The following is a 27,100-nucleotide window of genomic DNA, read 5'->3' as shown; positions in this document are numbered from 1 at the left end:
ACAGCCACTATGGAGAATAGTGTGGAGATTCCTTAAAAAACTGGAAATAGAACTGCCATACGACCCAGAAATCCCACTGCTGGACATACACGCCAAGGAAACCAGAATTGAGAGACACATGAACAAATATGTCATCGCAGCACTGTTTACAATAGCCAGGACATGGAAGCCACCTAGATGTCCATCAGCAGATGAATGGATAAGAAAGCTGTGGTACATGTACACAATGGAACATTACTCAGCTATTTAAAAGAACGTATTTGAGTCAGTTCTAATGGCGTGGATGAAACTGTAGCCTATCATACAGAGTGAAGTAAGTCAAAAAGAAAAACACCAGTACAGTATATTAACACATATATATGGAATTTAGAAAGATGGTAATGGCGACCCTATATTTGAGACAGCAGAAGAGACACAGATATAAAGAACAGACTTTTTGGACTCTGTGGGAGAAGGCGAGGGTGGGATGATTTGAGAGAAGAGCATTGAAACATGTATATTGCCATATGTGAAATAGATCGCCAGTCCGAGTTCAAAGCCTGAAACAGGGCACTCGAAGCCGGTGCACTAGGACAACCCAGAAGGATGGGATGGGGAGGGAGGTTGGCGGGGGGGGGGGCGGTCAGGACAGGGGACACGTACACCCACGGCTGGTTCATCTCAATGGATGGCAAAAGTCACCACGATATCGTAAAGCAATTAGCCTGCAATTAAAATAAATTAATTTTTTTAATGAAATGACCAGAAAACAAAGATTAGCAGGCATACAAGAAAACAAAACCACCTGAACATAAAAAAGAACCATCAAAAATCACAGATCACAGGAACAGACTAAAGATTTCAGAGAGTGGAATTATTAGATCTGGTTTATTTTTTAAAAAAGAAAGAAAAAAACTCCGATGACATGTTTAAAGAAATAAATAACAACACGAATATATATGCATGGGATTGTTGTTTCTGCTTTACAGTCACTCAGCTATGTCTGACTCTTGTGACCCATGAACTGTAGCTCTCCAGTCCCCTCTGTCCGTGGGATTTCCCAGGCAAGAATACTGGAGTGGGCTGCCATTTCCTCCTCCAGGGCATCTTCCCAGCCCAGGGATCGAACCCAGGTCTCCTGCATTGACAGGCAGATTCTTTACCACTGAGCCACCAAGGAAGCCCACACATGGAATAGGAAACTCTACAAAGTAACAAGCATATTTGAAAAAGAAATGAACTTCCAAAATGAAAAATATACAAGAACCAAAACAACAAGTTATAATGGTTGTATTTGGCTGCGGGTTGGACACATCTGAAGAGAAAATTAGTAATCTGGAAAAAATTGTGGACATCCTCTGAGTCAAATAGAATCTCATTTTCCAGGACTCTAAAACAGAATTGTTCCCTATTCTTTCAGTGGAATTCTGGCAAGTTTTTGGGTTCCTTGGTGCCTCAGAGGTAAAGAATCCGCCTGCTAATGCAGGAAACACAGGTTTGATCCCTGAATCAGGAAGATCCCCTGGTGTAGGAAACGGCAAGCCACTCCTGTATTTTTGCCTGGGAAATCCCATCCATAGGGTTGCAAGAATCAGACACAGCTTAACAACTAAACAACAACAACATGGCAAGTTTCCACAGGTTGAGCTGCTCTTTTGTAAAGCATATGTGGGTAATTATTATCTCTGCTTCTTCATAGAAACTGTGATTCTCAAATTATTTAAGGTGGTAGCTGACTGCACCCATATTTTTGGTCAGCAGCTCAAAGAATGAGGCAATTCATCCTCCTATGAAGTAGACATCCAATCTCAACACTCAACCCAGAACTCTTTCAGAGTGGAAATCTGCCATCTCTGGCAGGTGGAAGTATCAGGAGGTGCTTGATGAATGCCTAGTAGGTCAATTTGATAATGTTTTCCTTTTGGATTAAGAACCAACGCTTTCTTGTGTCTTCATATCACCAACATTCCATGTCTGGGGTGTTGTATGTTACAGAAGTCAACAACTCTCCTCCCAGCACCATATGGCCTCTGGAGAGCTGGGTAGATTTATCTGAAGTTTCCATAAGCAAACTGCAGTAAGGGCCTCCTTGCCCTTTATTAATTGAAAATAAACTACTGTCTTTTGGAGAAGGACACAAGCCTCCAAGTCAAGGCTGTATATTGTCACCCTGCTTATTTAACTTATATGCAGAGTACATCATGAGAAATGCCAGGCTGGATGAAGAACAAGCTGAAATCAAGTTCACCACAAGAAATATCAATAACCTCAGATATGCAGATGACAACACCTTTATGGCAGAAAGTGAAGAACTAAAGAGCCTCTTGATGAAAGTAAAACAGGAGAGTGAAGAAGTTGGCTTAAAACTCAACATTCATAACACTAAGATCGTGGCATCTGGTCCTATCACTTCATGGCAAATAGATGGGGAAACAATGGAAACAGTGACAGACTTTATTTTCCTGGGCTCCAAAATCACTGCAGATGGTAACTGCAGTCATGAAATTAAAAGAGGCTTGCTCCTTGGAAGAAAAGCTATGACCAACCTAGACAGCATATTAAAAAGCAGAGGCATTACTATGCCAACAAAAGTCCATCTAGTCAAAGCTATGGTTTTTCCAGTGGTCATGTATAAATGTGAGAGCTGGACTATAAAGAAAGCTGAGCACCGAATGATTGATGCTTCTGAACTATGGTGTTGGAGAAGACTCCTGAGAGTCTCTTGGACTGCAAGGAGACCCAACTAGTCAATCCTAAAGGAAATCAGTCCTGACTATTCATTGGAAGGACTGATGCTGAAGCTGAAGCTCCAGTACTTTGGCCACGTGTTGCAAAACTGACTCATTGGAAAAGACTCTGATGCTGGGAAAGATTGAAGGCGGGAGGAGAAGGGGACAACAGAGGATGAGATGGTTGGATAGCATCACCGACTCAATGGACATGAATTTGAGTAGGCTCCAGGAGATGGTGATGGACAGGGAAGCCTGGCGTGCTGCAGTCCATGTGGTCACAAAGAGTCGGACATGACTGAGCGACTGAACTGAATTGAACTGAACAAGCCTCTGAAGGCTGCCATGGAAACCTACTCACTGGAGGATTTGGCAACTGCTTACACATTTTCATTTCACCTACAGCAGGATGGAATCCAGGCAAAGAAATGCCCAAAGTATAAAAGTATTTATTAGCAGGGGACTATGCGTGTGTGTTGCCAGGTATAGGCTCCAACTTTCTTTTTGAGGACGCCCAGCTGGAGTCTCCATGGGTTAAGATATCCTAGGAGCATCAAATCAGCTCTGAAGACTGACCAAGAAGAGCATGGGACGTGCCCTGCAGGAAAGTGAAAAGAAAGGGTAAATTGTATGAGAAGTCACTGGCTTCTGCCTCTCGAGAGATGAGGAGGTTCAGGTCAGGACCAGGGCAACCAGAGGGCTCCAGGGGAAAACTCATCTCTGATTCACCTTCTGCTCCACTTGCAAAACCTTCCATCAGTTGCTGAGATTTTGGAACCATTTGCCTAAAACAAAAGAAAACACTCATATTGCCAACTCAGAGGGAGAACAAAGGGCTGGATTAATAAAAAGCAAAGGAGGTGGAAAAATATCTTTGGAGGGGAGGGAAGAGCTTGACCATCTTTTATATTCTCCCAGTTTCCAGGTTCCAAACCTCTTGGCTATATTCAGAGCTGGAAGGAAAACGAGTGTTGGAGCAACACTTTTACATTTCAGGGAAGGAACTGAGATCCAGCCATGTGGATGCGTGACTTATCATAAGTCGTTAGTGACAAAACCCGACCCAGGACCCAGGCTCCTTGTATTGACCCTTCCTTGCCTCAGTTTCCCAAGGCCCAGCAATCAGCAAGTTCTACAGGGTCTCATTTCCCCATCCTTTCCCTTGCAGTGCTACCACAGGGGCGTAGGCCCTTACCACCCAAGGCAAAGGACGAAGAAGGTCAGTTCTGTGCTAAGCCCTTGGCAAACACGCATGTAATGCTTGCAACACACTGTGAGTTGAGTAATAATTCCTGCCTTGCATATGAAGGAACAGAGGCTTGGAGACTGAGGTCACACAGCTGGTGAGTGACAGAATTGAGACTCACATCCTTTATTCACCTGACTCCAGGCCCACACTCATCACCTCAGCATCTCCTGCCTCCCAAGGCTACTTCAATGGCTTCCTATTTGGATCCCTGTACTTATCCTCTTCCCATTTCAAGCCTCCTACAATCTGAACCTGTTGGAGAAGACTCTTGAGAGTCCCTTGGACTGCAAGGAGATCCAACCAGTCAACCCTAAAAAAGGAAATCAGTCCTGAATATTCACCGGAAGGACTGATGTTGAAGCTGAAACTCCAACACTTTAGCCACCTGATGCGAAGAGCTGACTCATTAGAAAAGACCCTGATGCTGGGAAAGATTGAAGGTGGGAGGAGAAGGGGATGACAGAGGATGAGATGGCTGGGTGGCATCACCAACTCAACGAACATGAGTTTGAGTAAACTCCAGGAGTTGGTGATGGACAGGGAGGCCTAGCGTGCTGCAGTCCATGGGGTCACAAAGAGTCGGACACGACTGAGCCACTGAACTGAAGTGAACTGAACAATCTGAAGCCAGATTAATCTTCTTAAAACTTGCTTTTAATCAACGTCACTCCCAGCCTCTTAGCTTGTCTACCATCTGGTCCAACTAACGTGTCCGGCCTGCCTCCAAGGCTGGCACTTGCTGCTCTGTGGGTGAGTTTTTGCATGCCTCATTTGCCTCACCTACACTGCCTTCCCCCTGCCTTTTCTTCTCAAAACACCAGCATTGATTCCTTTATATCCTCAAACTAATTGAATGCCTACTGATTCCTCTACAAGATTTATTGCCAAGGGACAGTATAACTCAGCAGGCAAAAGACAGACTGGAACAAGTTGCCTGATTTGAACCCTGACTCCACTCAATATGAGCTGCATGACTTTGGGCAAGTTTCTCAGCCTCTCTGTGCTTCAGTTTCCCGAAACACAGACGGGATTATGATGACTCCTACTGAGAGGATTAAATTAGTTAATATACATAAAATACTTGGAACAGAATAATAACTCAATAAACAGGAGCTAGTCTTAGCAGTAGTAGTAGGTACCACGCACTGGGCGAGTTGCTAGGACATAGAAGTGAATAAATCACAGTTGGTCCCTTTCCTCCCAGTCTGGTGATCAAGGTGGGAATGTCCACCAGGAACCACAGCCCAGCGCTCTTGCTGCTATAATAGGCAGGTACAGAGGGCTGGGGGAGGAGTTAAGTATCTGAGGTAGGGTGGTAAGGTTTCAGGAAAGAAATTATGCTTTACCTCTAAATTAAAGCGTAGGAGTTCTTCTGAATACACAGAGTGAAGGTGTAGGAGTGACATCCAAATAAACATGGCATGACCACCCAGGGGCTGCAGGGAGGATCCAGAGGCTGGGACAGAGTAGGGCCTCATCCCATAAAGACTTTATGGCACTCTGAGAAGCTTATGCTCAAGACTGTAAGCAGAGGAATGCCCACCCCAGACCATAATGATCTCAGCTACTTCTGACCTGGTCAAGAACACGTATTGCCAGTTTAACTAATATGACACTTAAACTGCTGTCTGTCTTCTCTCTGAGTACCAAGCAGCCCACACAAGCATTTCTGAGAAGCTTTGTTATGCCGACCCACCAATGGCCCCTTTCTGAAGCCCCTCTCTCATCATCAAGCCAGGGCGATACGTTTTCCACCAGGTAATTCTGCTACCTTGACCACAGCTGATCGAACCAAGGACTAGCATCTGACCTACAGGCATCTGACCTCTTGATCGGCCAGTGCCCAAAATGAGTGCCCAGGATCAAAACCAGACTCAGTGGGTGCCATTTCTTCAGGATGCAGACTGCCCAAACAGAATCTCTCTCTTAAGGAAATCTGAACGTGAAACACACAGAGGAAAACAGACATAGAAGCCGTGGAAATGGAAAAACTCCCGTCGGAAAAAGTAATAAGGGCCTTCTCCCTGGTGGTCCAGTGGTTGAGAATCCATCTGCCAATGCAGGGAATGCAGGCTCCATCGCTGGTCTGGGAAGATTCCACAGGCCCCAAAGCAACACAGCCCGTGGGCCACGACTGCTGAGCCAGCACTAAAGAGCCCGAGGGCCACAGCTACTGAGCTCAGGCACCGCAATGAAGAGCAGCCCCCACTCACCAGCCCGTGAATAGCAATGAAGACCCAGTGCGGCCAAAGAAAAATTTTTAAGAAATCTCTTCTGTAAAAAAAGAAAGAAAAAAGGCAGTGAGCAGAAGCCACGAATCAACCAAACCTACAAGGTAATGGCACCGTAACAAAAAAAGAGCACAGGCGAGGGAGTCAGTAACGAGATAAGCCTTACGATGCGCTGCACTGTGGCCCACTTCCCAAGTACTCCTGGTTTTCCCGAGTTCAGCGGTGCCGCGGATTAAGACAATTTTCTGTTTTTCTTTGTTCCCTAAGCATCCTCAAATGAAACCCCAAAGTACTCTAGCTGAGCCTCTTTTCCTTGGAACCTGAACAAGTCTAACTCTACAGGAACAAGTCTTTTCTGCCCAACGGGATGAGAGTGCTTTCTCGTGGAACAGTCTGTGCTTTGGCAGAAAAACAGGAAGGTACATGACTTATTCGGAAAGATTCCCAGGATTTTCCTAACAGGAAACGTGGACAGGCTGTGGGGGAAGTGAGGAGACAGAAGCCTGGAGGGGCCAGATCCTAAACGGTCCGCCACGGCAACGATCCTGGCTTTCATCCTGAAATTATGGGTCTCTGTTTAAGGCATTAGAAAAAGAGGAATGTGATGGTCAGGTTTGAGATTTCTAGATGAGATATCATTTTATCCAACATACACTACTGTCTCCAGAGGAGGTAGATATAACATTTATGACTCAAAGGAACCCTCTTGAGTAAAAAGGAACTACACTGACACGACCCTGAAGGAAATTCAACTTTCCAGGTATATTCACGTGACCAAAAATGCAAAACAAAGAAATGTACACAAGTTACATCCGCTAGTGCCCAGACAAAGGAATTCCCGTGAAAGAACAACGTCAACAGTTATTTCCTTGGGACAGAAACATAACATGCAGGAAGAAGACTCAGAGCTGGTGGGGCTTGTCTTAATCTTTTGTGATGTTTCTCTAGGGGAAAGCAAACAAGAGAGATTTCCTGGCAAGTCACTCCGTGAATGTCTTATCTACTTTGTCCTGGTCTGAATCTCCCAATCGCCTGCTTCTCCCCGCCACAGTAGGACACTGGAAGGGTCCACAAGGACTCTCTGCCAGAGATGCCGAGACACCAGGTCTCAGGGAGCGGCGGTGAAAACTCGGAATGGAGTGACCTTCCGGGCTCGCTCTGGCTTTAGGACCCCAGCCTCCATCTGCCGGCGTGCCACCTCCCCTGCTTCCTGCTCACTTCCTCTTTCCCTCTCACTGACGCCTTCAAATAGCCCTGTGTTCAGGAAACAGTGGTTATGCTACCAATTCAAAGAGCCACCACTTCAGAGGCGAGGGAGCTCGCCTCCACCCCGCTCCCGGGTCCCCGCTGGCTATTTGCAGAAGTTCTTCACAAGCAGGGAAAAGGCCTCCGCGAGTGATGCCCGCTCCATCACCGTGGGTTAATCAAGGCTCTCTGTGCAGTTTCCTCCGCCATCTGCTCGCACTGCCTTCTCTCCGAGACTTGGCAGGGAAACGCACGCTGTTTTTCATCCTAACTCAAAGACAGACAGGTTTTTCATACCTGTGCAAGTTGGGATTCAAAGAAGCAGCGCGGATGAAATAGAAAGAACAGCAGAGGCCCCAAGCTGCGACTCGTAACCAGCCTCCCTGAGCGGCACTGCGGCCAACGTCTGACTGGAGAGCCCTGCATCCTCTTTTCTTTACGGGTTAAATCCTGTCAAATTTGATCCAGCTCCAACCCAAACTTTCTCTAACAAAATGATTGTTTTCTAAGCCCCAGCTCCTGGCAGATTTATTTCAAGACATATTCAATGCAAGGGAACCGCAGTACAAGGTAAGATGTTTAAGCGGGGCGCCTTAGACTGAATGGTCCTCTTGTTCTCTGTCTCCGCCTATTCCTTCCCACTTCTCAGCACTGTCTTTCCATTCTTGGCCTTTGTTACCTGCACTCCTGGGGCCTCATTTCTGCTTCATTGTCTAGACGTCTGTTCCTTTCCTGCTGCCCTCGCCCTTGTTTACCCTTCACTCTCTCTTTTTGTCTTATTTCTTCCTTCTCCTCTCTTTTCCCTGTCCTCTGGCATCTTGTGTCTTCTCCATCTTAATGTTGAGAAGATCTACAGTCCTAAAGCTAGGGTTCAGCTTTTATTCCAAACCTTGGCAGAAGGCACCACTCGGGCTCTGATTCGTCAGGACAGATGCTAGCGATGGAGCTGGGACAGGATCTAGAAGGTTGGCAACTTTGCTACTCGCCAGTGGTATGCAGGAGGTGGAAGAGGACAGGGCAGGAGAGTGCCTTCGGAAGGCTTGTGGCAGTGGACAATGACTATTACCTGAGCGAGTCAGAACTATTTCCATCTTCTAATGATCCAGAGTGTACCAGATTGAGAACAAGAAAAATAGCCACTGACATCCCAAACGGGAGCTGGCACTAATACCGGCAGCCAGGCCTTGTTGAATATGAGCAGCTTCACAGAACACCAATGACTGTGATGGATCCAAAGGAAAACAAGACCATGCAAAAACATGAACATCATCCAGAGTACAAAAGTGACCCTCATCCCCCTGCTCTGCTAGTGAGTGATCCCTTCTCTTTACCGGTTACTGCTCCAGCCTTGACTCACTCATCGCACCTCCAATGGTTGGGTTAAGATGCCCAACCATACATACCCAGTTCCGGAAGACATCCAGTCCTGATTTCTTGAATTTTCCCCCAAATTATAAAGCATCAAGCACAGTCCAAATCCTATAGTAGGTTCTTCCCAACACCCTTTAACCCAGTCTCCCCAAGTTCCCTGTGGTGTGTGTCTTCCTCGTCACAAGCAACAAACCCGACTTGTTCAACCACCAGTGTGTTCCTGGTGGTTTTGGCCAGAGGTCATTGACAAGGTGCATTTGTGTACTGCCAAAGCCTCGAGATCACTTTGAGAAGGGGATTTCTGACAAGAAAGGCCTGAACCCTCAGTGAAGACTGTTATTTAAGTTTCCTGGGAGGAAGAAAGAGGGGATCTGCTCCTCACCCTCTCCAACATCCCACTGGTAATTCTCGAAAGCTGCCAAGAGAAGAGCACGAAGTGTCCCAGATCTAGCAGGCGAGATCCTGACCTCCTGGCTGTGGAATCCTGTTGTCAGATGCTGGAAAAAAAGGACACAGTTTGGTGTAGATGAATCCTTTTACCTGCTCGAGAGTTGGAGTACAGTCCCTAAGTGCTTAGAATAATTCCCTAGCATCTATAGTACTGTTGCCTACTCCCTATCACAGCCCACTTCTGCTCCTGAGCTGATTCTGCTAGGAAGCAGGATACTAGACACTAGATTTCCTAGTATGGGATACCCCATACTAGATTTTCAAGTTTGGTCCTGGACTTCGAGCAGGCATTGTTTTCCCTTTCTTCACTGCTTTCAACTAATACACAAGAAGGAGCAAAGAGAAAACTTATCAACCCATCAAAGCCAGTGTCAGGAGATAGGACCAAGCCTGCCTTCTAGAATGCAGCTGAACCTGAAGATAAGCACTAGGCTTCCAGGAACCTAAGTGGCCACGTGGTATGCCCAAGTTCATGTAACAGTGAATCTTGTTTCTGCAGTTCCTTCCTGCCTTCAGACACTTGAGTGAAATATGCTTCAGAAGAACTCATAATTGCTAGACACCAAATTAGCCACCAACCCAGGCTTGCTCCTAAATTATTCAAGATGTTGGAAAAATACCTACACAAAACAGATCAATCAAAGAAATCAAATACCTACCCTGCAGTTCTGAGACAATTAGGTGGGAACATTCTGCAATTACACACGAACAATTATTTCTCCCACTGAGTGGTCTCAGAAAACTTGGAAAATTTAAATGTGGTATCATATCACCAACCCACAGAGTAGAAGGCATCACCCTGAGCACTGGGTATTAGTAAACAGAATTGCAAAGCCTAATAGAATCACGGAACAAATGCAAACCTCAGGGAATCACTGTCTTTCAAATAAATAGTGATTAGCTCCCTGTAAGTTTTGGGGGCAGGGTGGTGGCCAGGGGCGCTGTTCCTAATTCAAAGTTCTCAAGGTCATAGGAGTAGCACCCAGGAATGTCAGAGCCCGGCGGCCGCTCCACCACATCGCACCAGCTGCCTGATTCGGGACAGTCCAATCCGACAGAACAAAGCAGCTGAAAAATGCTGGAGCAGAGAAAATCATGGCATGCTAAAGAGGCATTCTCCCTGAGCTCATTAAAAAGATATATTAATTAGGATAACTAAGCTGCTGTAACAAATACACCTCAAATTTCCAGGGACTTCATAGGATAAAAATTTCTTTCTCTCTTAAGTACCATTCCAGTGTGGATGTCCTGGCCAGTTGAGCAGCTTTCGTCCTTAATCAGTTAGGGTCCCTCTAGCCCTCCGGAGCAGCAGCTCTCCACCTTGGTTATCCTCTAGAATATCTGTTCTGTGCTTGGTCTCTCAGTCACATCGGACTCTTTGCCATCCCAAGGACTGCAGCCCGCCAGGCTCCTCTGTCCCTGTGGATTCCCCAGGCAAGAATCCTAGAGTGGGTTGCCATGCCCTCCTCCAGGGGATCATCCCAACCCAGGGATCAAACCCAGGTCGCCCACACTGCAGGTGGATCCTTACCATCTGAGCCACCAGGGAAGCCCTTTAGAGCAACATCTGGGGAGCTTAAACTGTTGCTGGCACCATACCTCAGATCGATGTAATTAGCATCAAAATGGACAACCAAGTCTTTTTTTTCTTTTTTAACCTTTCCAGATGTTTCCAATAAAAAGCAAAGGTTGAAGTAACTTCACCACGGCCCTGGAGACCTCTACTTTGAGCTGGCAGAAGAGGAAAGGGATAGCGGAGAAAGCAGAGCTCCTCCCCAAAGTCCCAGCCTGAAATGACACACTTTTCTCTGCTCACCTCTCATCGTTGGGAACTCGTCACACATGTACACAAGGAAGGCTGGAAAATGCCATCCCTGTCTGGCTTGCCTGTTCCCAGTAACAATGCCACAATGGGGAAGAGAGAGAACACATTTTTCATGGTTAGCCATCTTCTAGAATGAATATATGAGAGGGGTTGTGCAGAAATAGAAGGAGAAAATGAGAAAAGAGGCAAGTTTTAGGAGACACCAAAGTATTTATAATAACCAAATCACTTTGCTGTTATCTGAAACTAGTGCAATGTTGTAAATCACCTATACTTCAATTTTAAAAAATTGAAATAAAGAAAAGAAAAAGAGGAAATGGGTAGCAAAAAAGCTCTGAGTTCTAGGAGGGAATGTGAAAGTGAAAGTCGTTCAGTCATATCTGACCCTTTGCCACCCCATGGACTGGGATTCTCCAGGCCAGAATACTGGACTGGGTAGCCTTTTCTTTCTCCAGGGATCTTCTCAATCCAGGGACTGAACTGCCAGCATTGCAGGCAGATTCTTTACCAGCTGAGACACAAGGGAAGGAGATGTAGCATACTCTAATAGAAACTCAGGCATGAAGAAAATGTAGACTCCAGTACAGACTTTGGCAAAAACTAATTTTTGTGACCTTGGATGTGTCCCTTATCGTCTCTGGGCTCAGTATCCTGTAAAGAGGGAGAGATGGACTAGAAGTTATAAGGCTCTGTGATACTTCCATTCACTAGGGTGATTATGGAAACTGAATTTACCTAAAGTCAAGTCTTATAAAGAGGACTTTATGTCTTTCCATAGTCATTTCTAAATGACATGTGAATGAACTCAGTTTAAAAATGATGCAGGCCCCTGTTTTCTCTCTTCTGCTCCTGCTACCCTTGATAATCACTGCAGTTCATCACGGTTGCCAGTTGGTGAATATGCATGATAAGTTGCATCAGTCCGACTCTTTGCGACCCTACGGACTGGAGCCCGCCCGGCTCCTCTATCCATGGGATTTTCCAGGCAAGAGTACTAGAGAGGGTTGCTATGCCCTCCTCCAGGGGATCTTCCTGACCCAGGGATCGAACCTGCGCCTCTTATGTCTCCTGTGTTGGCAGGTGGGTTCTTTACCACTAGCGCCACATGGGAAGCCAAGTAAGATACAGGTGGAAACTTAATACATCAAAGATGAAAAGCAGAAGGAGGAAGGAAATGTTAAGCATTGCATCACATAACACAATGGGCTTCTCTGTCTCAGGCATGCAGGGAGAACCAATACGTAATGGCCATCTTTCTGCACTGTCTGCTGGAGAGATCCAAAGAGCATACATGAGCATTAAATGGGTGATTTGTCATGATAACTCAGATTTGGAGTGTGTTTTCCCATTATAGATCTGGTCTTCTCGTTCTTGCAGATTTGTGCTTTCATGCTATTTGTGCTGTTCCCGTTGTGCATAAAAAGGCAGCAGCAGCCGTGTGAATGTGCCCATCTCGCACGTACCAAGCTCAGTCAGTCAGCGTAGCCCTGGGGAAGAGAGCATCTTCCGAGACTTTCGTATTCAGGAGGCAATAGGGCAGGCAGCCTCTGTTTACCTGGATAGATTTGCTCCTGGCCTGTAAACAGAAAGATGACCACAGCTACAAAGGAGAGAGAGTGTTACACAGAGGTCTGTTGTCTCTCAAAAGTCAAATCTCTACTTGGTCATTAGATAAATGAGGATGAGATATTACTGTTATCCTTACAAATAACTGCAAAGATTTAGGAGCCTAAAGACCAAGAAGTGAATTTCTTTCTCCTGTAAGAGTCCAGGGCACCTGGACTCTGCCAAGATGGCTCTGCCATTTCCAGAAGGCGGCTGCATAAGTCTCCCTGAGAACTGCCCTCCCAGTTCACCGGGAGGGGGAAGGAGCATGAAGGACCCATAGGGCTGGGCTTGGCAGCTGTGCCCACTGCTTCCACTCACACCCCAGTGGAGAGGACTTGGGTACAGGGTCATACCTAAATATACAGAAGGCGGAGAAACATCATCCCACTGTGTGACCGGAAGAGGGATGATGGATTTGCGTGAACAGCTAGTGGTCTCTTCCACTGGGTTTTTAAACTGCAGGTTGGAATTCATTCATGCATCATAAAATCAATTTTAAAAGTGCAAATTAGCATCTTTTAAAAATGGGATGGAAGAAAGGAGAAGGGAAAGAAAGAGTACCAAAGGGGAGGGGAAAGGAGGGGAGAAGAGAGGAGAGTTCAGAGATTATTGCATGTAGGAAGGCTGCTGTTGGTGTTTAGTTGCTCAGTTGTGTCTGACTCTTTAGTGACCACATGGACTATAGCCACCAAGCTCCTCAGTCCATGGGATTCTCCAAGCAAGAATCCTGGAGCAAGTTGCCATTTCCTCCTCCAGGGGATCTTCCTAACCCAGGGATCAAACCTGCATCTCCTGCAGCTCCGGCATTGGTAGGCTTATTCTTAACCTCTGAGCTACTGGGACTTTCCATAGGAAGGTTCAGTTCAGTTCAGTTCAGTTGCTCAGTCTCGTCCAACTCTTTGCGACCCCATGAATCGCAACACGCCAGGCCTCCCTGTTTATCACCAACTCCCAGAGTTTACTCAAACTCATATCCATCGAGTCAGTGATGCCATCCAGCCATCTCATCCTCTGTTGTCCCTTTCTCCTCCTGCCCCCAGTTCCTCCCAGCATCAGTCTTTTCCAGTGAGTCAACTCTTCCCATGAGGTGGCCAAAGCACTGGAGTTTCAGCTTTAGCATCATTCCTTCCAAAGATATCCCAGAGCTGATCTCCTTCAGAATGGATTAGCTGTATCTCCTTGCAGTCCAAGGGACTCTCAAGAGTCTTCTCCAACACCACAGTTCAAAAGCATCCATTCTTCAGCGCTCAGCTTTCTTCACAGTTCAACTCTCACATCCATACATGACCACAGGAAAAAACCATAGCCTTGACTAGACTGACCTTAGTTGGCAAAGTAATGTCTCTGCTTTTCGATATGCAATCTAGGTTGGTCATAACTTTTCTTCCAAGGAGTAAGCATCTTTTAATTTCATGGCTGCAGTCACCATCTGCAGTGATTCGGGAGCCCAAAAAAATAAAGTCTGACACTGTTTCCACTGGTTCCTCATCTATTTCCCATGAAGGGACAAGGTGCCATGATCTTCGTTTTCTGAATGTTGAGCTTTAAGCCAACTTTTTCACTCTGCTCTTTCACTTTCATCAAGAGGCTTTTTAGTTCCTCTTCACTTTCTGCCATAGGGTGGTGTCATCTGCATATCTGAGATTATTGATATTTCTCCTGGCAATCTTGATTCCAGCTTGTGTTTCCTCCAGCCCAGCCTTTCTCATGATGTACTCTGCATAGAAGTTAAATAAGCAGGGTGACAATATACAGCCTTGACATACTCTTTTTCCTATTTGGAACCAGTCTGTTGTTCCATGTTCAGTTCTAACTGTTGCTTCCTGACCTGCATATAGGTTTCTCAAGAGGCAGGTCAGATGGTCTGGTATCCCCATCTCTTGAAAAATTTTCCACAGTTTATTGTGATCCACACAGTCAAAGGCTTTGGCATAGTCAAGAAAGCAGAAATAGATGTTTCTCTGGAACTCTCTTGCTTTTTCCATGACCCAGCGGATGTTGACAATTTGATCTCTGGTTCCTCTGCCTTTTCTAAAACCAGCCTGAACATCAGGAAGTTCACAGTTCACGTATTGCTGAAGCCTGGCTTGGAGAATTTTGACCATTACTTTACCAGCATGTGAGATGAGTGCAATTGTGCGGTAGTTTGAGCATTCTTTGGCATTGCCTTTCTTTGGCATTGGAATGAAAACTGACCTTTTCTAGTCCTGTGGCCACTGCTGAGTTTTCCAAATTTGCTGGCATATTGAGTGCGGCACTTTCACAGCATCATCTTTCAGAATTTGAAATAGCTCAACTGGAATTCCATCACCTCTGCTAGCTTTGTTCGTAGTGATGCTTTCTAAGGCCCACTTGACTTCACATTCCAGGATGTCTGGCTCTAGGTAAGTGATCACACCATCGTGATTATTTTGGTCGTTAAGATCTTTTTTGTACAGTTCTTCTGTGTATTCTTCTGTGTATAGGAAGGTTCAGTTCAGTTCAGCCGCTCAGTCATATCCAATTCTTTGCGACTCCATGAATCACAGCACTCCAGGCCTCCTTGTCCATCACCAACTCCCGGAGTTCACTCAGATTCACATCCATCGAGTCACATCCATCCAGCCATCTCATCCTCTGTTGTCCCCTTCTTCTCCTGCCCCGAATCCCTCCCAGCATCAAAGTCTTTTCCAATGAGCCAACTCTTCCCATGAGGTGGCCAAAGTACTGGAGTTTCAGCTTTAGCATCATTCCTTCCAAAGATATCCCAGGGCTGATCTCCTTCAGAATGGACTGGTTGAATCTCCTTGCAGTCCAAGGGACTCTCAAGAGCCTTCTCCAACACCAGAGTTCAAAAGCATCAATTCTTCGGCGCTCAGCCTTCTTCACAGTTCAACTCTCACATCCATACATGACCACAGGAAAAACCATAGCCTTGACTTGATGGACCCTAGTCGGCAAAGTAATGTCTCTGCTTTTGAATATGCTATCTAGGTTGGTCATAACTTTTCTTCCAAGGAGTAAGCGTCTTTTAATTTCATGGCTGCAGTCACCATCTGCAGTGATTTGGGAGCCCAAGTGTTTAATGAAATTTGCATCAGTTTGTTAATAACTTACTAGATCAAATGAATTCATTTTTTTAAGTTTTTATTATATATTGGAATATAGTTAATCAACAATATTGTGTTAGTTTCAAGTGTATGGCAGAGTGATTTAGTTATACACATACTGGTATCTAGTCTCCCTCAAACTCCCCTCCCATCTAGGCTGCCACATAACACTGAGCAGAGCTGCATGTGCTGCACAGTAGGTTCTCATTAGTTATCTATGTTATACATAATAGTGTATATATGTCCTTCCCAAGCTCCTAATTCATCCCTCCCACTCTTTTCACCTAGGTATCTGTAAGTTCGTTCTCTACATCTCTCTCTATTTCTGCTTTGCAAATAAGTTCATCTGTACCATTTTTCTAGATTCCACATATATGCAATATTATATGGTATCTGTTTTTCTCTTTTTGACTTACTTCATTCTGTATAACCGTCTCTAGGTCCATCCACATCTCCGCAAACGGCACTATTTCATTCCTTTTAATTGCTGAGTAATATTCCATTGTATATATTCTTTATCCATTCTTCTGTTAATGGACATTCCGTTTGCTTCCACAGTTTAGTTATTAGCAAATCAAACAACCTCATTATAAAGCAGCCTCACCTGGTGTTATGGGTTTAGTTATGTCTCCCACAAAAAGATATTTTGGAGTTCTAACCCCCAGTACCTCAAAATGTGACCTTATTTAGAAATAGAGTCTTTGCAGGTGTAATCAAGATAAGGCCATAGGGTAGGCCCTAGTCCAATATGACTTGTGTTCTTATAAAACAGGAAAATTTGGACACAGACACACACAGGGAGGGCACCATGTGAAAACAAAGGCAGAGATCAGCAGGATGTGTCTACAGTCCAAGGAACACCAAAGACCGGCAGGAAATCGCCAGCAGCTGGGAGAGGCATGGAGCAGACGCTCCCTTATGATTCTCAGAAGGCACCAACTTCCGAACACTTATTGTAGGGCTCCTGGCCTCCAGAACTGTCCAAGAATCCATCTCTGTTGTTTAAGGCACCCGGTGGCACTTTGTCAGAGCAGCCCTGGGAAATAAGACAGGCAGCTCACCTGGAAACCAAGACCCCAGACAGGCAGCTCCAAGGGTCCTGGCAATTCTGTACCTGGACTTTTCCTGACGAAATGATTCCAGGGCTCAAGGCTATCTGCCAAGAGAAAAAAGCGAGAATTCGGGCCATTTTCATTCAAATGTTCCTTGTTTTCTTTTCCCCTTTAGCCCTTTCTGGAATAGAGTAGTCATAAAATGGATATAATGCAATTATTAACATCATTATCAGCAATTCACATGTACAGATCTTAGTGAGAATTAGATTTTAATATCTCCTTACACTGCCGAGTGCCGGAGCCAGCTACACCCAGCTAATTCGTGGCGACAAAACTAGTTATGCCGATGCATGATTTATTTTTACTCCTATAGAAAGTTGACACTTTATTCATTAAACTGCTCCCTTTAACACATTCCTAAATCATTGCTTTCCACTCTGATCCAGTCTAGTTCTCATTTCTGAATTTCAGCTGGAGTGGCTTTGATAATGAATTCTTTTTTTACCTGACAAGGGAAGTTAAAACCTTCCCCTCCTGAACATTTAAAAGGGAAATTCAGGCCCTTTTTTGTCAGGCTGTTTATCATATCTCGCAAATACTCAAATCCATTTCCTTTGGAAAAGGTTTGTCTTTCTACGACAGGCATATAAAAAGGTTTTATTACAGTACCTTATTCATCGGCACTGCTCGGCCCAAAGATAAAAACGGAATTCATTTTCTGGATTTTCCTTGAATGTCAGCTCTATACATTTCTTCTATTATCAGAGTTCTTAACCCAAGAAGAATGGAGGAGAAGGAGAATTCAAGTTAATATACAATATCAAGCTCCATTATTGACTAATATGAATATTGAAAAATCCCAAGATAAAATATGAATTTAAATGAAAGTGGTAGAGACAAAACAAAAATCTCTGTAGGGATTTAATAGCAAGCACTCATTGGGTTTACTTGAGACATGCTACGCTGCACGGCTCCCCAAATCTGGAAAATCATTTCAACATCATTTTTTAGGTACAGCCCGATCTGTCAGTTACAGCGCAGAGCAGTGCCATGCAGGCTTAACTGTGTATGTAAACCACCACAGGGGCTGCTTAAAATGCAGATTTATCTTCAGTAGATCAAGGCTGGAGGCTGCGACTGCATCTCTGAACTGTTCTGGAGTGAGGCAGGGGCCATAGGTCAGAGACAGCACGTGGGGTAGCCAGAGCTAAAAGGCCAAAGCAGTGTGTTCCAGGTCAGAATGGAAACATTGGCTTCACTCTAACCCTTAAGCCGAATTTGTCAGAATAATATAATTATGTCTTGAAATTGCATCACAAGCTGCGGTCCCAATCTCATACTAATTTTCACCCGCTCTTGGGATGCACCGTTGTCTGGGCGTGTCTGATGGGCTGGTGGAGATGCTGTGTCTGGTGCTGACACGGGCCAGCCCCATGGACTTACAGCTGATGCTGTTGGAGAAAGCTGCAGACAGAAACCTAGGAAGCTGTGTGCAGTAGGGACCTGGGAGACTCAGAGACCCCACAGGGGAGAAGGGCACACGCCATGGTGTGGAGCACAGCTTCACCTCTGCATGGAGCTTTTGTGCAGGAAAACTGCAGAGGGGTTGGGCACCATAGCCATCCTTAGGGTTTGCGAGGTGAGAAGCATTAGGAGACTACACCACTGGGGCAACGACAAGAGGATCCAAAATAGAAACCCAGCTCAGGTCACTGGGACGACCCTGAGGGATGGGATGGGGATGGAGGTGGGAGGGGGGTTCAGGATGGGGGACACATGTACACCCATGGCTGATTCATGTCAATGTACAGCAAAAATCACTACAATACTGTAAAGTAATTTGCCTCCAATTAAAATGATTAATTTTTTTAAAAAAACAGCTCATAAGCTCCCAGCAAAGCCTTGGTGGCAGTCTGAATGGGGCTGCAGTTCATTCATTACACATCAGCGTACAGGGGTGTGGTATCCATAGTGGTGAGGCAGGAGCAGAGCCAATTGAGTCCCCACCCACATAAATGCAGGAAGCTTGGGTTACACTTGCTTCTAGAGGCAGGGGGCTTGAAGCAACGTAGTATGGATGACTCACTGCCAATCTATCTCTGTGTCTGGGAAAACAACTCAAGCACAAATAGTAAGTCTTCAAATGATGAGGCACGGGTACACCTTTCAGTTGCAGACATCTCTCATTTCATAAGTCACTGAGATGGCCAACCTCCAGATCATAAAAGGTAAGTACAATGTAGGGATAAAAAGAGGGGTTTCCCTGGTGGCTCAAACGGTAAAGAATCCGCCTGCAATGTGGGAGACCTGGGTTCGATCCCTGAATTGGGAAGATCCCCTGGAGAAAGGCATAGCAACCCACTCCAGTATTCTTGCCTGAAGAATCCCCATAGACAGAGGAGCCTGGCAGGCTACAGTCCATGGGGTCACAAAGAGTTGGACACAACAGAGTGACTAAGCACAGCACAGGGATAAAAGAGATTGGGGGAGGGGAATGGACCACCAGTTTAATCTCTAAAACACCAAAGTAGGGAGCACAGTAACTTCAAGTGAGGTTCAATAAAGAATAAATGATAAAATTCAGCTTTCAGCCAACCTTGCTAAGTCAAGACATGGTCAGTAAACTTCGGTCCCTGAACCTGCCCACATGGGTTGGCAGCATCTTTGTCATCTTGAAAGGCTGCTTTTAGTGACTTTTACGTTCCATTGATTGCTGGTCCTCTCTTCTTGCCTGAAAAAGATGGAGAACAATTTTGGTAACAGGAACCAAGTGATGTAGAAGAACCTGAAATTCCTTCTATCTAATGTTCATTTATTACCGCAATCAGACAAACAAACCAAAGACCCTGTATGTGCACCGGCAGCACCAAAAGGTTTCCACTGAACCCTGAGAAGTGAGCCACTCAGAGCAGAGGGCCGCAGGGTGGTGCTGGAAGCCACTGCAGCGGGAGGCAGAGCAGAAACCTCAGGGCAACCTCTGGGTAGCACCCCCCCAGGGAGAGAAATCCCACATGTGTGCAGCTCTGGGAGCATGCTCATGACCAGTTATGTGAGGCCTCTAGGTTAACCTTTATGGAAACCGCTGTATGTCCTTGCTAGAGTTTTTAGTCATTCTGATGCTTAGCTGCAGAAGTTCAAGCCCAGCTGATGCTTCATTCCCACCCCCCTCCCCACAGCTCCATCATACTAATCCTGTGACCTATGTCCTCAGTTTCCTCTTCTGTGAAATGGGAATCTAACAGAACCGACTGCACAGTGCTGTTAAGAAAATAAGTGAATGATGTGTAGAGAGGCTCAGTGCAGCGCCTGGCATACTGTAGGTGCTCCAAAAACGCTGCTGCAGTTTTTTCCCCTGCCCTTAGCTGCCAGGAGACAGGAGAGCATCGTGGTTAGAAGCATAGGCTGAGGAGTCAGACTGTCTGGGTGTGCAGTCTCATCTCCAGTGCTAACCACAGACAAGTTAATCAACTGCTCTCTGCCTCAGTGTCCTCTCCTATGTAATGAGGATGCTCATAACTGACCACCTCATAGGGTGGTTTTGTTAAAAGACCAAGTGGGATAATCATGGAAAGTACTTAGCACCCAGTACCTGATACACAGTAAGTACTCAGTACACTGATGTGTGCTTCTATTACTTCACCAATAAATGTCCATCTAGTCAAAGCTATGGTTTTTCCAGTAGTCATGTATGGATGTGAGAGCTGGACTATAAAGAAAGCTGAGCACCGAAGAATTGATGCTTTTGAATTGTGGTGCTAGAGAAAACTCTTGAGAGTCCCTTGGACTGCAAGGAGATCAAACCAGTCAATCGTAAAGGAAATCAGTCCTGAATGTTCATTGGAAGGACTGATGCTAAAGCTGAAACTCTAATACTTTGGCCACCTGATGCGAAGAACTGACTCACTGGAGAAGACCCTGGTGCTGGGAAAGATTGAAGGCAGGAGAAGAAAGAGACGACAGAGGATGAAATGGTTGGATGGCATCACTGACTCGATGGACGTGAGTTTGAGCCAGCTCCAGGAGTTGGTGATGGACAGGGAGGCCTGGCGTGCTGCAGTTCATGGGGTTGCAAAGAGTCAGACACGACTGAGCCACTGAAATGAACTGAACTGAACTGATTACTCCCTTACTACTCTGACCTGAAACATTGATTTTATTTTCTATTTTTTACTAGGCAAAGAATTTTATTTATCTTTGTCTCAAACTTTATTCTTAGGCTTCTTCAGCTTAATTAGCTGCAAAGAATGACTTGTATATGAGCAAAAACTGAAAAGAGCTGCAGTGTCCAGGGGCTTAGGCTTAAAAATATTAGAAATCTAGATTTTATCAGATCCATAAACAAAATTTTAAAAAGCAGTCATAATATAAAATAGCAGCTCCCAGTAACTTCTTCAAGATTTATCTTCTTCAGAAGTTAACTCAATTCAGTTTGTTTCATTCTTGGAAGCCTCATCAAAATTCTCCACAAGATCTGGAACTTCATCATCCCCCTCTCCAGTGGCAAGCGGTGCTTTCCCATCCACGGATTGTTTGGGCAGAGCTTCAGCCAGTCTCCTTAAACTGGCCAGACTGTCTGTACCAAGTTGGTTTGAGATGCTGGGGAGCATTTCTGTCAGTTGCCTTGTCTCAGCGTGGCCTGTACTAGTGAAAGTGTTCGCTGCCAGAGATGCCTGAATTTTAGGGTTGTTAAAGTGGATCACTGTTCCTTGATTTGTGAACATATTCACCTCTTCAATACCAGAGATATTGTTTACCCCTAATAACTTCTTTAAAGAGAACTGAAGTTTTATGTCATCTGCTGTGGCTGTTCTAGGAACCACCTTCTTCTTTCTGCCAGCAGTTCCTTTCCCACTGGTGAGCACTTGTGCCTGCAGTTTGGAGAGTTTCTCTTGGTTCATGATAGTTTTTTTCATCTTGTTGGAGCGGAAATGGGGCCGCACAGGGGACTAGGGTTGGCACTCAGGTGGGCTCAGGCAAACCAGCTGAGGTTAGGCACACGCACGCGGGGCCTCCCTCTAGCTGCCATCTTGCGTCCCTGCATGACCTGAAACCTTTAAAGACAAAGCAGCTTCCAGTTGAGCTTTGTGCAAAATGTCACAAACCAACACCCTGCTGCAAGTCGCTCACCTGGTGGCATCATTCCTCTATTCATCCTGTGGTTTATTTCTTTTTTATCTGTGTCAGGTTTTAGCTGCATCCTACAGCATCTTTCATTGGGGCACACACACTCTCCAGCTGTGGCACACAGGCTTACTTGCTCCGTGAGATTCCATGACACAGAGGATCTTAGTTCCCCCACTAGGGATCAAACCTGCATCTCCTGCATTGCACGGTGGCTTCCTAACCACTGGACCACCAGGGAATTCTCTATTCATACTGTCTTTAAGGATGCTACTTGTTTGTCCCAGTCTCAGTGGAGACAAAAGTACAGTCGCTTTCTCCAACTGGACTTTACACTCCCAGACAGAGAGCTGAGTCAAGGGAGAAGAGGTACTTTTCTGAATCCTTGATGAAATCTTTACCTAAACCTTATAAACACTGCAAAACAGTATGGAGGGTGTTTGGGTTTTCCCCACCTGCCAGCTCCTCACAGTTTATCTAAGGAATAAAGACATACACTTGGGAAAATGTGGAGATTGTAATAAAAAGATTCTGCCCCTTTTGCTTTTTGGTATCAAAATTATTTCCCAGAATCCTCTAGTAGACTGTAAGTAAGCCTTTTTTGAGAATCCCTTTCATTGGACCCGCCTTCTCTCTAAAGCATAATGAAAGGGTGGATGAGGGGCAGGGGTCCCTAAACCTAGAAATCCTCCAAGGAAAGATTCATGGGATTCATAGGCCAGCAACGCAAAACCTGAAATCTCATCTGAGAAGCTTATTCCATTACAAGTTTTCAGAAATTATGAAAACTAGTAAAAAATAGTAGAAGACGAAACTCAGAGCTGGCAGTCAATGCTAGCTCGAGGTGTGTTCGTCCAAGACCCTCTACTCCCCTGCCGTCCCCTTGCCTACAACTTTCAGAAACCTCCTCCCCACCACACTCCAGCCCCCAACCCCACCCTCAACACGCACCCACACTCCATATTCTTTATACCCTCCAAATGTCTAGGATTCGTGGTAGGGAACATTACCCCTATCCTAGACCTGTTCTCTTCCTTCGCTTTATTAAAACTTAACCTATTCCAGGCCCACACTCACTTCTATGGAAAATGACTTAAAACCTATGTTACACTGAGGCCATAGGTGTTTGCTTATGTGATAGGATTTAAAGCACACTGTCCTGAATGTTCTCTGCCCCCACTATGAAGTTCTCTCCCATACTCCTCCCGCAGGTCCTGAAATACTGTCAAAGGAGTTTTTGCTGCATTGGATTCAACCTCCACCATTTCCATGAGCCTTCTGTTGAATTACAGTGAAGTCCTAACCAGGAATAACCGGCTTAAAGACAATGGGCCAAAAGATGAAGAAGTTGTAACAGAATAATAAAAATCGGAAAAATACGTTTAGAGCTTCAGGAATTATTTTCTTTAAAAACAGCAGAAATGCTCCTTGACTCAACAAGGGATGCCCTGGTGGCCCTAGGTTACAGGGAAAGGGTCAAAAGAGAGAGGGGCATGAGAAAAGATTAGGAAGAAATCCCCATTTCACAGCCCTGCCCAGCGCCAGCTCGGTGGTAGACCACAAGTGGAACAACCGTCGGATAAAGTACTCCTCATTTCAGTACGGCTAATGCGTCACCTTCCACTATCTTGCCCCCATCTGCTTCCTCTTCTCTTGCTCCACCCAGTGAACTTCTCCCTAAAACCAGTCAAAATGTGTACTTTCCTTTTAAAAAAATGACATTGATATGGGAATCCAGTATTGCAGCAAGAGAGCAAGGGATACATTCTGATAGGGAGATGGGACCCTTTCCACAGGTTTCTCAAGTCACTACATTGTTGTGACAGCTTGTTTCATTCTACACAAGACCAGGTTGGTTGGTTTCATTCTATTTGTGTCCTAGAGAGCCCAAGTAGAGTGTCTTCATTCATTCAGCAAATAGGTATTGAGTACCCATCACATGCCAGATACTATAAGTCTTGGGAGATCCAAACATAAAGCCATATTGCTGACTTCAAGGACCTTATGTGCTGGTAAATTGACTCTCAAAAAATTCTTAGCCCTCATTTTGTAGCTTTTGCCAATTTTCACGATGTAAATATCCCCACTATGGCCGATGGTTTCCCAGGTGGCACTAGTGGTACAGAACCTGCCTGCCAATGCAGGTAGACTTAAGAGATGCAGGTTCAATCCCTGGGTCATGAAGATCCCTGGAGGAGGGCACAGAAACACACTCCAGTATCCTTGCCTGGAGAATCCTATGTGCAGGAGCTTGGCAGGTTGCAGTCCATTGGGTCATAAGGAGTCTGACAGGACTAAAGCAACTTAGCGTGCACCTACGGTTTAACAGCAGGCTCACAACACTCTTGAACATATAACATAGCACCTGGTTCAGGTACAACCACTGAACCTCACAGTTGAATGAGGAAGACAAGAACATCGGGACACAGGGGCAGGCACAGTGTGCCATGGAACCACACAGGTAAATGGCAAGTCCTACCTGCAGAGCATCAAAGAAAATAAAGAAAATCTTAGTCTCCAGTCACTGAAGTCATTGAAGGAGAGAGTTTAAATTTTAAACGCCCCACTAAGCTATAAGCTCACTGAGAGCAGAGCTTTCTTTTTATTGTATCTGTCTTGTAACGTCTTTCAGTAGACTTTTCTGTATATCACATAGATCCACGTGACAGCTAGCAAACTGAGATTTTGAAGGAGACAACAGAATTAATACAAGTAGCTTGCCCATTTTTCCTGGTGGCTATGCAAGTGGTTTGGGTTTTGCAAAAGGAAGAGTTACCATTGCTAAGTGCACTTGAAAACTCATTTTATTTTTTCAACCTCAGTTTTAATTAACTGTGCATATGGCTGCCCACTCATTAGGGTCAGATGGCCCAGCTGGGGCTGGATCTTCCTGGCATCTGGACTGAGTTAGCATGTGCCTTTGGGACTTGAGTCTGTGACAAGAGCTTGTGAAGGAGAAATTCAAAAAAGGTTACAGACTCAGGTGCCAAAAGCAGCTGCATTGAGTCCTCCAAAGTGAACCCAAAAGAACAAGCAGCAACGGAAAAGAGGCCCAGAGCAACAGATCAAATTCACTCTGCCACAGAGGTCAACTGGGGACTGATCAAGGCCACAGGAGGACTGGACAGAGGCTACAGGGTCTGAAGGTTTTAAGACTTGACAACTTTCGAAATAAGAATTCACTGACATGTCACTAAATCCAAGAGCAGAGAATGCCCAGTGACCCAGAAATACCACTCCACAGAGATGAAAGTCACAATGACAACCCTTTCTGTTGGTGCTATTTCTACATCTCATATTTTAATGCAAAACCCAAAAAACATTTAGTGGAAAATGAGTTTGTGACCCTGATAGATCACATGGCTTGCTACCTTCCAGAAAAGTGGCTTCTTTTCTGAAAAGTGTTTGTTTCCATGGACTTATTTAAAATTGTATACTGGAGTTATATCTGCGTGCCCTGCATGCTATGTTGCTTCAGTTGTGTCCGAGTCTGTGCGACTGTAAGAACTTCAGTCCACGAGGCTCCCCTGTCCATGGGATTCTCCAGGCAAGAAAACTGGAGTGGGTTGCCATGCCCTCCTCCAGAGAATCTTCCTGACCCAAGGATGGTACCTGCGTCTCTTAAGTCTCCTGCATTGGCGGGTGGGTTCTTTACCACTAGCGCCACCTGGGAAGCCTGGAGTTGTGTCTAGCAAAGTCACAACAACTACCCTGCTTACATAGTTAGGAAAAAATCCATTAATCCATTCTTGGTATTGCACAGACAGGCCGTTGACACATTGCATTTTCAACTGATGCTAAAGTAGCTGGAAAGAAGACACCACTCCAGAATATATATCAGAAAGATGAAACTGGAAACATACTTAAAAGTAACTAGCAAAAGCTTCTAGCAGTTATAAAAGGCCAATTACTCTCAGATTTTCTTTGATTCCTTCATGGAATAAAGAACTCTTCACCAATGGCTACCTACTTCAGCCCTTCCCCTTTCAGTAAAAATCTTTGCATGAACTCTCTTTAATTCCAGTTTTCTACAACTTAAGTACATCCTCAGATTGCTCCAGGAGCCCTATAAACATTTGCTTAATAGCTGAATCACAGTAATAACTAATATCTCATTTACTACATGTTTAAGCATAAAAAGTTACTAGTCTGGAGATTCCATAAACCATCAAAAATTCTCCTGAAATCATTAGAATTTACTTTATAAAGCAACAGTATGAATACACAGTATGTATTGAATATTTATTATTTGCATTCTTCTTGTTGTTTAGTCAGTAAGTTGTATCCAACTCTTTGCAACCCCATGGACTGTAGCCCTCCAGATTCCTCTGTTCATGGAATCTCCCAGGCAAGAATACTGGAGTAGGTTGCCATTTCCTTCTCCAGGGGATCTTCCTGACCCAGGGATCAAATTCAGTCTTCTGCATTGGCAGGCGGATTCTTTACTGCTGAGCCACCAGGGAAGCCCATTCTAGCTACTCTGGAAAGTATTTGCAGTGGTTTAGCAAACAGATACATATACTTTCTTGATCATTAAGATAAAGATAAAACATAAAAAGCATGTACCACAATTGGGAAGATTATTATATAACCTCAGACTACAGAGAGTTTCTATAACTGAATCCTAAATTTTGCTTTAGATTTTTCTAGAGGTAGATAGGAAATTTGGTGAATTATATAATTCTCATTCATTAAAATAGAAACAAAGATTTTGTCCTTGGGACTAAAATCCAAGAGAAAATTATCGCCTGAATCTATATTTAAAGAACAATAGTAGGCAATTTTTAAAGCAATTTTAAGTATACAAACATTCTTCATGTAACCATTTCTTATATTAAACCCCAAGGGTATAATATTGGGTCCAATTGCTATGAAGGCATTTCTGCAGAGAAGTAATTAATGAGCTCCAGGTTTGTGATTTTCTGTGCTAGAATTTGATGTGGAGATAGAACCTGGAAACCCTAGAACATTAGGTGGTTAGAAATTCTGTTAGATTATTTTTCTCAAATATAAAATATCATGGCTGGGCTTTAGAGAGACAACCCAAGACTGAATTCTCCTAAATATGTTTATAGTTCTGTTGACACCTGATGTTAGATCCATGTGCTTTCAATAACAGAAATGCAGGGGCACAATGCCATTTGGTCA

The 27,100-nt window shown here is 44.8% G+C and overlaps 1 protein-coding gene and 1 long non-coding RNA gene across 3 annotated transcripts; one reads left to right on the top strand and one right to left on the bottom strand.

The window, feature by feature from the left end:
- Positions 1-7,274: 7,274 nt before the first annotated feature.
- LOC132657194 (uncharacterized) lies at positions 7,275-11,389 on the top strand. The gene is made up of 2 exons (XR_009595001.1): positions 7,275-8,003; positions 10,921-11,389. It is a non-coding gene; the product is annotated as an uncharacterized LOC132657194 (long non-coding RNA).
- Positions 11,390-21,005: 9,616 nt separating this feature from the next.
- LOC101107532 (transcription factor BTF3-like) lies at positions 21,006-21,744 on the bottom strand. Of its 2 annotated transcripts, XM_042254581.2 has the most exons (2): positions 21,357-21,744; positions 21,006-21,302 (listed from the first exon to the last, which is right to left on the bottom strand). In XM_042254581.2, exons 1-2 carry the CDS (start codon positions 21,742-21,744, stop codon positions 21,256-21,258), a joined length of 435 nt encoding a protein of 144 aa, XP_042110515.1. In that variant the 3' UTR covers positions 21,006-21,255. The 2 variants fall into 2 exon arrangements, with proteins under 2 accessions (XP_042110515.1, XP_042110514.1); XM_042254580.2 differs by having other exon boundaries at positions 21,013-21,744.
- Between the last annotated feature and the right edge of the window lie 5,356 nt (positions 21,745-27,100).

The sequence above is a fragment of the Ovis aries genome, chromosome 9, assembly GCF_016772045.2.
Source record: "Ovis aries strain OAR_USU_Benz2616 breed Rambouillet chromosome 9, ARS-UI_Ramb_v3.0, whole genome shotgun sequence".
In the NCBI taxonomy this organism is placed as follows: Eukaryota; Metazoa; Chordata; class Mammalia; order Artiodactyla; family Bovidae; genus Ovis; species Ovis aries.
Note: the sequence above shows the minus strand (reverse complement) of the source record. Positions and strands in the feature narration are given on the sequence as shown.

What these genes read in the sequence shown, in the direction of transcription:
- LOC101107532 (XM_042254580.2), bottom strand. Translation starts at nt 21,744, where the DNA reads ATGAAAAAAACTATCATGAACCAAGAGAAACTCTCCAAACTGCAGGCA.